Source organism: Syzygium oleosum, unplaced genomic scaffold, assembly GCF_021117445.2.
Source record: "Syzygium oleosum isolate NSW1041296 unplaced genomic scaffold, Sole_v2.1 Sole_v2.03, whole genome shotgun sequence".
NCBI classification, from domain to species: domain Eukaryota; kingdom Viridiplantae; phylum Streptophyta; class Magnoliopsida; order Myrtales; family Myrtaceae; genus Syzygium; species Syzygium oleosum.
The window spans coordinates 20,699,948-20,712,478 of NW_026607487.1; the positions used below are offsets into that span (position 1 = coordinate 20,699,948).

Below are 12,531 nucleotides of genomic sequence, written 5' to 3' on the forward strand. Positions count from 1 at the left end.
GGACTTCACATTTTCCCTTGCCTCCCGGTCTTCTCCCCTTAACCATGTCCTTTACTTCAATTGAATGTTACTCACAGGAGATCCTTAGCCTCATCCATGCAATTACGAGAGGGACGTGCGAGAAAAGAGAGGCCACACCCATCTTTGCCTTTCTCTCTAGGACAAGATTCTGTCGCCTCCTGATTTAATGACCCTGATTGTGATATTGATAAACATCGTTTTTAACTGTACGGTTCTGCTTTCCCTATTCTTAGCCTCCATTTCGTGTTGCTCCTTTTTTATCCTACGTTTCTTGTGCTCCACTTCTCCGTCGTGGCAATGATTTTCAATCGTCCACTCATTACTTGTACATCTATTTGTACATCTATATTATGTTTATGAAGCATGACATGATTGACCGGGGGAAATCTTACACACGCCCAATTGAGTCCTTTCCATTGAATAATAGCATGATTACCCCCCATCAATGCTTTTTGTATCAGTTGCTAGTGTACTATGCAATGTGAGGTAGAAGAAGTAAGAGAAGATATTAGATAAAACTAAGAGGATCGGTTTAGTGATCTGTCTTATCTGTCTGAATTAGACATATCATATGTGCTTAGTGATTGCCAGCCTTTGCTTGTGGCCAGCCAGAGAAGGAAAAAAAAAAAGAAAAGAGAAAAAAAGGATTTTTTTAAAAAAAGTTATGAAATTATTATTAAAAATATTTATGTCAACGCTGATTATCCTCTGGCCATGTCACGTGGGATGGCCGGCATCCACGTCAGCGATTTTCGGCTTAAATTGGCCAGATGGACTGAATTGGTTACAATGTAAAAATATTTAGGACTAAACAGATTTAATATAAGGTTTAGAATTGAATCGGTACAAATGCAAAAGGTTTAAGACTTTTGTAGTACTTTTCCCCACATTGGTTCATACAATAATTTGAGTTATGTTCCATTGTAATGAGAAACAGCAATGACAATGTTTCCATGGAAAACCGATTTTAAGTATAGGAGCATTTGTGGATTCCAGTTGAAGTTTGTCTTTTGAATAATAGGGAAATTACATCAACAAAACATGCTTCAAAAGGGTAACAACAATAATTATTTTTAGTATTAAAATTCAACAGGAATTTCTTCAAAAGAGGACAAAATGCCGATGTCTTCGCTGTTGCTTCACCCACGGTTTGAGGCCACTCATGATTTGGAAATAGGCCTATGTATCGTTCATGGAAGGGATTTGGAGTGGCAACTTCAAAAATTTCTTCGTGTACTCACAAACTCCTCCCTTTGGCTTTAGGTGACGGAGTTCATCTTGAGCCTCCTCTTCCGCATGAGCGTGATAATATTATCGTCAGAATTCCTCGATGAACATCTCCCAAGTGGTGATAGGTTCACTCCTACGATGCCACCATAATAAAACATTGTCAGTCAAATACATAGCCACGTTACTTACCCAAAGGGCACCATCGATCACTCCCGCTGTATGTCTAAGTCCCCGGCCACCCTTGAACTCTTTTGGCTTCCAGGCGTCCATTCGTGGACCAGATTGCATGGTGATCACACCGTTCACGCGTGTCGCTTCCACTTTGACGAGTTTCGCCTTGAGCTCGGCCATCTTCGCACGCAGAGCCTCCACAAAGGCCTCCAATGCATCGGAGTTCATCAACAGTGTTGGTCAGGCTACCTAGCATCTCTCTTCGGAGTTATCCCATGCCGGATTTGAGCTCTCGCACCTCCGCTTTGAGCTCTCCTTTCTTGTTTTGATCATGGCAACAAAATCATGGTAGACACGAACAATTTCAGATTGATTTTTCATAAGATAACGCCATGTATAACGTAAATGATCATCAACAAAAATCATAGAATAGTGATCAAATTGAAGAGCAATTGCGCAGAACAAGTTAAATTTGGTCAATTTGTACTTGTATTTCAAATTGGTTCAATCCAATTTAATCAAATTCAATTCAATTGAGTTAATTAATCATAATAGGGATGAAATTATAACAAAATTGGGTCAAGAACCAAGCTGGTTCAACCTGTTTGAACCCGGGTCAAACCGATCCTATTGACCCCTTCGATGCTCTTGGAGGATTGCTCCTTGGATGTCCCCGAGGGCTATCTCTACCTTTGCCACACGAGTCTCCAAGTCACGCAACACATCCCTCGAACTCAAGCTTCTGCGGCTCCTTGTTGCTCGGTGGTCCTTCCACGATCCTCTTCATGGACGGACGTCGTGTCGGAATGTGGATCGACTTGCTCTAATACTACTTGTCGATCTAGTGTTCCCTTACTCATGTGGCCTTTGAAATTTCTTCCAAAGTCAGCTTTACTCGCTCACACTCACAAAGATTGTAGAGAGAGAAACTCTAGAGAGTGAAGCTGTGGATATTATATAACTTGTGAGATGATACAAATGAGGGGAGGAAGTCTCTATACATACAAGTACGGTTTGAACCACAGCCGTAGATTGCCCTTTCGATCTAACGGTGGAGATTCTATCCATTTATGTATATTCACCATATTACCCGCCCTTGGGAATATCCTATAAGGTATATTCTAGGAAATCTTCTAGGGAAAGAATTTTCCAGAGTATATAAAAATAATCCAAAAATACCTAGAAGATTGGAGGATCCCATTTCTTCTTGGATCGTTCGCGGTCCTTTGTGTGTAGAAAACTTTTGGACCGTGACACATGCATGCAATTTGCAGAGGGTCGATGGGTGTGGGATGGCCCTTAACCTTTTTGACATTTTGCAGCCATTGGCCCATGGAATTGGAAAAATAAGAACCTCATCTTTACTTCATTTCACATGACAACATCAGTTAAATTCAATCAAAATTTAGATTCCCCTCCTATTCATCACTTTGTATTTTTCTATGACGTGGAATTTTCGAGCCATGCATTGGCTGGTCCGAGAGATTAGGTGACCCCGCCTCTGAACAAACCTGTTGAGGAGATCTCTTTATAAAGCCCGTTCCATCCCATGCACAAGTTCACATTCTTATCCGTTTGATCACCTGCACCACAAAATGGCTAGTCATCCCATTTTGGTAATTGTCGCCATAGCTTCTCTAACCACACTCACCTGGGGAAGTGCCTCCGCGTGACTCTCTAAAAACTTCTACTCCAAAAGTTGCCCCAATGTTTTGAGCACGGTGAAATCGGTTGTCGCGTCCGCGGTGTCAAAAGAGCGTTGCATGGGTGCTTCTCTCCTTCGCCTCTTCTTTCATGATTGCTTCGTCAATGTAATCTTTCCTTCCTCCCTCCCTTTTTCCAAATTTCTACCTGTTCCCTACATATACACCCCTGCCACAACCATTTTTACCATTAAAACTCGAGTCTTATATTGTACATGATGCAAAAGAGTATGCATAATTCCATTATAAAGGCTATCTATGACCAAACCTTAATACCCAAACCCTAACACCCTAAACATAAAACCCAAAAGCCTAAATCCCAAGACCCTAAACTCGAAACCCAAAACCCATTTATGACCCATTTAATACCCATTTAAGATTCATTAAGTTAATAGGCAACACATTATGACTTATTTAAGCTTATTTTTAAAACTAAAGCTAACCCATTTATGACCTACATTCATTGAATATAAGTTAATGTATGGGTTCTTGACCCATTTTACCTCCTCTAGGATAGATGAAGATAGGTCATGCATGAACCTGAAGCTTCGACTCAGTCTTGAGGAAGAAAGACGAATAGAGAGAATGGAGATGGATTCCATATCTGAAAATCAAGCTTGATGAATGTTGCGGATGGCTGCATTGATGCTCTTGCAATCAAAATACATCATCTTCATCCATTTCTCGAAGTCCCCAGTTTGCTGTGCCGATAATATTAGTAAACATATTAAGACATGTTCGTTCGCTTAGTTTGATAAAGCAATCTAAACTTACCGCTGTGCTCCTAATTGCGTCTATCTTGGCTTTCTCAGTGCGGTCTCGGAGGAGGACCGAGCGGTGGTGGTGCTGGTGGATTAGGCTGAGGAGAGAAGCTTCCAAGCCCCCGCCGCTGGCAAGGGGATGGCGATCGGCCTGGGGTTGCTCCGATTCAGAGGGAGACAAGATGCGCGTCTGAGCAAGTGGCAGCTGCGCTGAGTACATTCTGTCTCTGTCTGTGTCTCTCTCCGGGGCGTCGCACCATTTCGCTATCTTAACGTAGATTGGGGGGTGGGCAGCCCGGCACAGTCCACATCCACCGAGCGTGAGGGTGAGAAAGACATATGGGATGATCGACGGCGCCCGTTTCATTGACTATGCTCATTTGAATTGAGAAGTGGGCCGAACCCTAAAAGAATATGCTTTAGTTTTGGCTTCTTCGAATTAAATGCTTTCTCCCCGTTTTTCCAAGGAAGTTTCCATCCATGTCTGCCTCTGTTATGTATAGGTTAACACCCATGCATACTTTTCCATCTCCATGGACTTGCGACGGGACCCTTGACTCTGTGGACTTCACATTTTCCCTTTGCTTGCCGGTCTTCTCCCGTCAAACGATGCCCTTTACTTTAATTGAATGTTATCCACAGGTAATCCTTAGCCTGATCCATGCAATTGCGAGAGGGACGTGCAAGAAAAGAGGGGCCACACCCATCTTTCCCTTTCTGTCTAGGAAAGATTCTTTGGCCTCATGATTGAACGACCCTGATTGTGATATTGATAAATTTTGTTTTTCACCGTACTATTCTGCTTTCCCTATTCTTAGTCTCCATCTCGTGTAACTCTCTTTTTATCCTACTTTTCCCTTCCTCCATTTCTCCGCCATGGCAATGATTTTCAATCGTCCGCTCATTACTTATACATCTATACGTACATCTATCTTTAGTACATGGAGCAAGATATGATTGACCGGGGCAAATCTTACACGCGCCCAATTGAGTCCATTCCATTTCCGCTATTGAATAATAACATGATTTCCCGCCGCCAATACTTTCCAAATTAATTGCTAGTGTACTATGCAATGTGAGGTAGAAAAAGTAAGAGAAGACATAGGATAAAATTGGTTTATCGATATGTCTTATCTGTGTGAATTAGACATATTACATGTGTTTGATTCCTCACGCCACCAAGTACAAACAAGTTCGTGTCTGGACTATCCACTCCACTTGCGTCTTTCTTGGCCGACGAATTTAATGAGGCATCTTACCACTTGAGTTTACCTACCTAATTAAGTGAACTTCTTTGTCATAGAAAAATAGGTATTGGGTTGGATTTTCTATCTTTCAAAACAATCGCATGCCTCAATTTTAACGAAAGAGTACTGACTAATATTGGGTAGATAGAAGGAAAAGAAAACAAGCTAATAGATGGGCAATATGACTGGAGATTATGGATTAGATTAGAAGTGACCTGTATCATGGTTCTTGGTGACAAAGATGGGGGTACATAAAGGTTATTGGGAAAATTGTCCCAAAAGTCCTAAACCTATTGCATTTTGGCCAATTTAGCTCTAAACCTTTCAATTATGCTAATTGAATCTTAAGTCTTTTTACGTTTTGCTAGTTGAGTGCATCTGATCAATTTTAGTTAGAAATCGTCGATGTGAACGCCGGTGGTCACGTGGCACGAGCGGCGTTGATGGGTACAAAATAATAATAAAAAATTCAAAAAAAATTTCACGTCAGTGCTGGTCGTTATACACGGCACTACCGACGGCAAGTTCCATTTAAAATGGATCGGATGGACTCAATTGAAAAAACGTGAAAATATTTAGAACTTAATTGGCAAAATTAAAATGTTTATAACTAAATTGGCTAAACTGCAAAGGTTATCAGATTGATGAGTTACAAATTGAATCTAGTAAAGAAGATAAGCTAAAAATTAATACGGATGATATTCCATCAAACAGAAGATATGTTGGAGGAAGACATCATTTGATAATGAATAGTGGAACACCAATGACCACGATGATGGTCATGACCCATCCGCGATGAGTGTCACAATGGCTTGTTTTTGTTCCACAGAAATAGAAAAAAAGACGGCAACGACAATGTTTCCCGGCAAACCGATTCTAGTACAGGAGCATTTGTGGATTCAACCTGAAGTTTGTCTTTCAGATTATAGGGAAATTACGTAAACAAAACATGCTCATAGTGAATTTCTTCATGGAAAAAGGGGTAACGACAGTAATTAATTTTAGTATCAAAATTCAGCTAGAATTCCTTCAAAAGAGGACAAAATGTCGATGGTCACGTACGGGAGCGAGCAATAGCACGACGTCGATCGCCACCGAACGGCAAACAGTAAAAAGTGGAAAGAGCTGGAAGGGCAGGCATGCATGCATGCATGCAAGCAATTTCCAGAGGAGACGAGGTTCGATGGACGGGGGATGGCCCTACATCTTTTTGACATTTTGCAGCCCTTAGGCCCATGGAATTGGAATAATCAAGAAGCTCATCTTTACTTTACTTCACTTCACGCATCCATCATCAGTTACATTCAATCAAAGTCTAGATTCCCCTCCTTTTCATCACTTTGTATTTTTCTATGACAGTGGGATTTTCAAGCCATGCATTGGCGGGTCCGAGAGATTGGGTGAACACGCCTCTGAAACAAACCTGTTGAGGAGATCTCTCTCTATAAAGCCCGTTCCATCCCCATGCACAAGTTAACATTCTTATCCGTCTGATCACCTTCACCACAAAATGGCTAGTCATCCGATTTTGGTAATTGTCGCCATAGCTTTTCTAACCACACTCGCCTGGGGAAGTGCGTCCGCACAACTCTCTACGAACTTCTACTCCAAAAGTTGCCCCAATGTTTTGAGCACGGTGAAACCCGTTGTTGCGTCCGCGGTGTCGAAAAAGCGCCGCATGGGTGCTTCTCTCCTTCGCCTCTTCTTTCATGATTGCTTCGTTAATGTAATCTTTCCTTCCTCCCTCCCTTTTTCCAAATTTCTACCTGTTGTATAAAGGCTGTGTATGACTAGTTCTATGAATACACAAGCTTTCTTTCTTCTTGAATAAAAAAAGCCGATTTGGATTTTAATTCTATCTGCGATCGAAAAATAACGTGATAACGTTCGTGCATACTAGTCCGTGCGTACAAAGTTTTTTAAGTTGATTTGAAAATCAATAGTTACACATACTCCACCGCTATGCATAAAGCATCATCGGCCCTTCAGTATATAATATGTGTGAACTTCTCTAAGAGGAATCACTTACTTTTACGTGGATCGTGGAAGAGTGGGACCTGTTCAAAAACATGCATGGTTTGACATGGTTAGTTTTGCATTGACCAATAATAGGGGTGCGATGGCTCGATACTCCTAGACGACACATCCTCGTTCCGAGGGGAGAAGACGGCTGGCCCAAATAATAATTCGGTAAGAGGATACAACGTCATCGACCAGATCAAGTCCAAGGTGGAGTCCGCCTGTCCTGGCGTGGTTTCTTGTGCAGACATTGTAGCCATTGCTGCTCGCGACTCGGTGGTCCTAGTATGTGTTAAAATTGATATAGCTAGTTGTTCATTTAGTCTGAGCTCCTAATACACTGTTATTATCAATTGATGGCGATGTGATATTTGAAGCTGGGCGGGCCAAGTTGGGAAGTGAAACTGGGAAGAAGAGACGCAAGGACCGCGAGCTTCTCCGTCGCCAACAGTGGAGCCCTTCCCCCTCCGACTTCAACGCTCGCCAGCCTCATCTCTAATTTCAAAGCTCAGGGCCTCTCCACCAGGGACATGGTTGCCTTGTCTGGTACGTGTCTAATATTTGCAGTCTCTGGGCTCGCTCAATTGCTAGGTCGCTCATGGGTCATGCATATGGGCGTGTATTGCAGGGTCTCACACCATAGGGCAGTCAAGGTGCACGAGCTTCAGATCTCGCATATACAACGACAGCAACATCGACAGCTCCTTTGCCAAGATTAGGCAGCGCAAGTGCCCCCGCACCGTTGGGTCTGGGGATAGCAATCTGGCTCCTCTCGACCTCCAATCGCCCACTGCCTTCGACAACGCCTACTTTAAGAACTTGATCAGCAACAAGGGCCTTCTTCACTCGGACCAGGAGCTCTTCAATGGCGGATCCACCGACTCTCTCGTCAAGACGTACTCCAACAACCCCAAGACCTTCAACTCTGACTTTGCTTCCGCCATGATCAAGATGGGTGACATCAACCCCCTCACGGGTTCCAAAGGCGAAATTCGCAAGATCTGTAGCAAGGTCAATTAGAGTCTCTACGCCTTGTCTCACCACACGTGGTTGTGGAAAAGAGGAGGTTATTCTCTCTAATGTTCAGTAAAAAACCAGGATGAGTAGGCAATGCGAATGCCCCCAACCAAACCGACGGGGAAGTATTTTGTTGTCGAGAAAGTGTAACTTTGATTTCTGTAGCCAGTCTGTATTTGAGATTTCTCAGTGGGAATAAAACCTTGAACAATTCAACGTTGGACTTATACACCCATAGCAAATGCCACTTTTATACGATTGACTAGTTTGATTTATATGAACACCAACAAATAATGTCGCCATACAAATGCCTGTTTGACTTAAAGAGTTACTTATCCACGTTCTCGCAAAAATTTGAGAAAACTTATTTTAACTTGTCTGCAAAGAAATTGGTTTGACCGCACCGGCTTATCTGAACTGTTAAATCCAGGTTGTGAAGTATGCGATTGCCTCAGGAGTTGACGGATATGATGCAGAAGTGAAGAAATCTGTGAGAAAAGCAGCTCATGGCTTGCGCTTGACAAGGGAGGCTGCAATGTCTATTGCCAGCCCTGCTGAGAGTATCTTCTTTCACGATAGTTTTGCTTTTCGGGGACACCTCTCTCTCTCTCTCTCTCTCTCTCTCTCTCTCTCTCTCTCATGGCGTGGATGAGACTGGCTGGATAACAAAATGGATTTGCTAAGATATACCTGTGTTCAGGCTACAATGGGTCAACCTTACTTTTCGTGAAAGGTTCGTGCCAACTCTCTTGGGGTAGCGGCAACAATAGATAGAACATCAATATATATATATTTTTTTTTGGTAAAGGATAGAACATCAATATTCCTTATAAGTATAACCAAATTTGGGATAACGTCTTTTATCAAGTCCATTTTCTGCATTCCTCTACCCCTGTATAGTAAGTGAACTCATTTCACTAAAAAGGACTGCAATCTAAGAAGAAAGTTCCAAGTTTTGGTCATATACAACCGTATAGTAACCAAATTTCCTAATGGCATTGCATCTATCTCCTTCGTCCTTAAGTTCATTTGCGTCTTGCTGTCCCCTTCATTGTTGCCTGGAATGCTGGTTTGAAAGTTAGACGTTATGTTCTGATTATTTGAAATGAATTTGACTTGGATCGTGAAGATTCATCAGTTAATTAGCGAGCATGAATTTAACTCAGATTATGATATCCCCCATGGATTATGTGCATTGATGCGCATTGTGTTCCTGTGCTCATATGGGCATGCGGGCAGTTGCTAGATAGACTATATAGTGTCAGGTATGAAGAGCGAACTTGACTACTTATATCAATTTATACCAATTAGCACCCTCTTAGTGATATTTTGCTGTGAAGTCTACTAACAAGTAGTATCTGTGTCTTGCATGTAGCATCAGTCGACGTATGATTAAGCAAGCACGTGCATTTACCTAGTTTAAGTTTTGAGGATCTTTCTTTTGGTTCGTAAATTGTCTAAGGACAATTAAAAAAATTCATGGTTATACTATTTATTCAAGCCAATCATAACCTTCGATTGCCTTGTCTCCATACAGGTCAGAAAATTTTTCATCAATTACATTAAACGAATCTGCCAGGGAGCTTAAGGAGATGATCGCCTTCAATACCTTGGCTGTTACTGAACTGGTCGCAGACAAACAAGGGGAATCACCTGATACTGCATCTGAAGAAGCTGCTAAGGAGGAAGAAGTAGAAATAGAAGAGGAGCGGAGCGGGAGTCTCTCCAGACACTTAGAAAGATAAGACCCAGTAAAGAACTTACAGCCAAGTTAGGAAAGCAAGGCCAAACAGAGATAAATTTAAAGGATGATCTTCCAGAGAGCGACAGGACCAACCTCTGTAAGACATATCTATTCTTTTGCCTGACTAGAGAAGAAACGAATATCCCCTTTGGAGCACAAATCACAACCAAAAAGGATGACTCTGAATATGTAAGCTTGGCGGTATCCATGGCTTGACTCCTAAGGAGATTGTGGAAGTCCACCGGGGTCTCGCCCAGCAGGCATTCAGGCAACAAGCAGAGAGGAAATTAGCTGATGGTCAGCTGACGAAGGCTAGGATTGAGCAGCTGAATGAGGTGCAGAAGCAAGTTTGCTTGCCTCCGGAATGGCTCAGAAAGTAATTAAGAGCATTACAACTACAGAGATGGCAGCTGCAATGGAAACTGCTCTCAGTCAGGGGAGATCCGAGAACTCAAGGAAGCGAGCGTAGATTTAGATAGCGTGATATCTGAGAGCCTGAGAGACAACCTCTTCAAAAAAATTGTGGATGAAATATTCTCTTCAGGTACGGGTGGATTTGATGAGGAGGAAGTTCACGAGAAAATACCAGCCGACCTGAATATCAATGCCGACAAAGCTAGAGAGGTGGTTCGCGAGCTAGCTCGAAGTAGATTGTCAAATTCGCTCATTCAGGCCGTGACCTTGTTGAGGCAAAGGAATCGACCAGGAGTGGTATAGACTTAACGGAGTTTGTCATCCTATGTTCTTCTACAAGTTGCGAGCCGTGAATTTTGAGGGTTGATATGTTTGCCAGGATGATGTGCCTCCTTTTAAAGCCATTTCAATCACTGTGTGCAGGTTTCCTCTCTCAATGATTTGCTGGCATGCGACAAAGCTGTACCGGCGGAGCAGCTGTCTTGGGAAGTGCCAGAAGAACTGGCAGACTTATTTGCTATATACTCGAAGAGCGAGCCTGCCCCAGAGAAACTATCGAGATTGCAGCATCTGCTTGGCGTTAGCGATTCAGCTGCGGCAGCTATCCGGGAGATGGGAGACAGAGTGATTCAAATTGGGGCTGAGGAGGAAGAGTTTGATTTCTGGGTAATTCTTTTTTCGTTTTCTTATGTATCGGCATAAGTTTCGTTTGGCCCAATGTGCAAGGGTCCATTGCTCAATTTGGATCTGCTCTCTCACTAGTTAGATTGTTCAAGGATGATAGAGCTCAAGGCGTGACGCTGAGTTGTCGAGATTTTGGTTATAATCATAGATTTATCGACATAACGGACCATTATGAGAGTATTGATCCCAAGTATTCCCTGCTGCATTAGTTCGTATCTATTCATCTCATCACCAACTCGACGAATTTACGGGGGTCCGTGCCTTATGGATCTGAGAGGAAAAGAAAAGTGGAGGGACCTTTGAGGCATCATGCATATTTGTTACTTAATATACGTCTCAAAGGTTTCAAGCGATTTAAAGAAGTGTATAGATGAAGATAGTATAAGATTTTGCGGGATCACTGCCGATTATTTTAAAAGTTTAAATTGTTAAATGATAGAAAATATTAGGTTAACTCTGATGCCAAATCAGCAAAAAACTAGTCTATTTACCTGTCAGATCTCTCTCTCCCTTTGTCTCTCTCCTCTATTTCTCTTCTTCTTCATCATTTCTTCCCCTCTCTTTTACCTTTTTTTTCCTTTCTTTCCCTTTGGCTTGTGGTCGATACTAGCTTTTGCCGGATCCGGCGAGAGCTCAACCCTCGCCTCCAGGGAGACGATTGCCTTGATAAATGGGGTCTGAAAAAATTTAAATTCAACATCTCATGCTCTGATACCATGTGAAATTTTGCGGGATCACTATCAATCGCTCTAAAAGTTTTAGCTGTTATATGAAGACGTTAATATTTAATTATTCTAACATATAAGCCATGCATGATCCTGTAGCTTCGACTCAGTCTAGAGGAAGACAAATAAAGAGAATGGGGATGCATCCTATATCCGAGTGCTGAAAATCAAGCTTGATGAATGTTGCGAATGGCTACATTGATGCTCTTGCAATCAAAATCCATTATCTTTATCCAGTACTCAAAGTCCCCAATTTCCTGTGCCGCGAATATTAGTAAGCATATCAAGACACGTTCGTTCGCTTAGTTTGGTAAAGCAATCTGAACTTACCTTGATGGGGGAGTTCAGAGCACGAGTGGAGGCGAGCTAGTGATCGGGCTGCTTCGTGAAGCGGGAAACGGCGGCAGCCAAAGCTCGATGCGGTTTTGGTTGAGGAAGGCCTCCTGCACCCCTCAACCTACATCAAGATAGCGAAATGGTGCGATGCCCAGTACACATCCCCGGAGGGCGAAGGCCCAAACAGTAAAAGTCCTTCATTAAAAACATAATGGGATGGAATGGATTGAGAAAGACATTTGGATAAGCGACGGTGACCGCTTCATTGGCTAACGCCATTGACTATTCAATGAGCCCAGAAGTGGACCGTACCATTTGACTAACCAACCACCTAAAAAGACACGTTTTTAGTTTCGGCTTCTTCAAATTGAATGCTTCTCCCCGTTTTTCCAAGGGAGTCGCATCCACGTCGCCTCCGTTAGGTATAGGGTTAACATCAATGCATACTTTTCCATCTCC

At 42.5% G+C, this 12,531-nt stretch overlaps 1 protein-coding gene and 3 long non-coding RNA genes across 5 annotated transcripts; 3 read left to right on the top strand and 1 right to left on the bottom strand.

Annotated features, from left to right (window-relative positions):
• The first annotated feature begins 2,838 nt into the window (after nt 1–2,838).
• LOC130137742 (uncharacterized) lies at nt 2,839–4,708 on the top strand. Its single transcript, XR_008816114.1, has 2 exons — nt 2,839–3,233; nt 3,938–4,708. It is a non-coding gene; the product is annotated as an uncharacterized LOC130137742 (long non-coding RNA).
• A 1,833-nt stretch (nt 4,709–6,541) lies between these two features.
• LOC115683864 (peroxidase P7-like) lies at nt 6,542–8,396 on the top strand. Its single transcript, XM_030608499.2, has 4 exons — nt 6,542–6,859; nt 7,246–7,437; nt 7,530–7,698; nt 7,781–8,396. The coding sequence occupies exons 1-4, from the start codon at nt 6,644–6,646 to the stop codon at nt 8,170–8,172; spliced, it is 969 nt and encodes a 322-aa protein (XP_030464359.1). The 5' UTR covers nt 6,542–6,643; the 3' UTR covers nt 8,173–8,396.
• Nucleotides 8,397–8,983: 587 nt separating this feature from the next.
• On the top strand, nt 8,984–11,191 carry LOC115683776 (uncharacterized). Of its 2 annotated transcripts, XR_008816113.1 has the most exons (3): nt 9,002–9,613; nt 9,707–10,624; nt 10,751–11,191. It is a non-coding gene; the product is annotated as an uncharacterized LOC115683776 (long non-coding RNA). The 2 variants fall into 2 exon arrangements; XR_008816112.1 differs by having other exon boundaries at nt 8,984–10,624.
• Nucleotides 11,192–11,682: 491 nt separating this feature from the next.
• Nucleotides 11,683–12,531, bottom strand: LOC130137743 (uncharacterized). The gene is made up of 2 exons (XR_008816115.1): nt 12,067–12,531; nt 11,683–11,993 (listed from the first exon to the last, which is right to left on the bottom strand). It is a non-coding gene; the product is annotated as an uncharacterized LOC130137743 (long non-coding RNA).

Bases quoted from the DNA above. Each gene is read 5' to 3' on its own strand.
- LOC115683864 (XM_030608499.2), top strand. From the start codon at position 6,644: ATGGCTAGTCATCCGATTTTGGTAATTGTCGCCATAGCTTTTCTAACC. The intron at 6,860-7,245 runs GTAATCTTTCCT...GACCAATAATAG, and splicing joins TTCATGATTGCTTCGTTAAT to GGGTGCGATGGCTCGATACT. The intron at 7,438-7,529 runs GTATGTGTTAAA...TGATATTTGAAG, and splicing joins CTCGCGACTCGGTGGTCCTA to CTGGGCGGGCCAAGTTGGGA.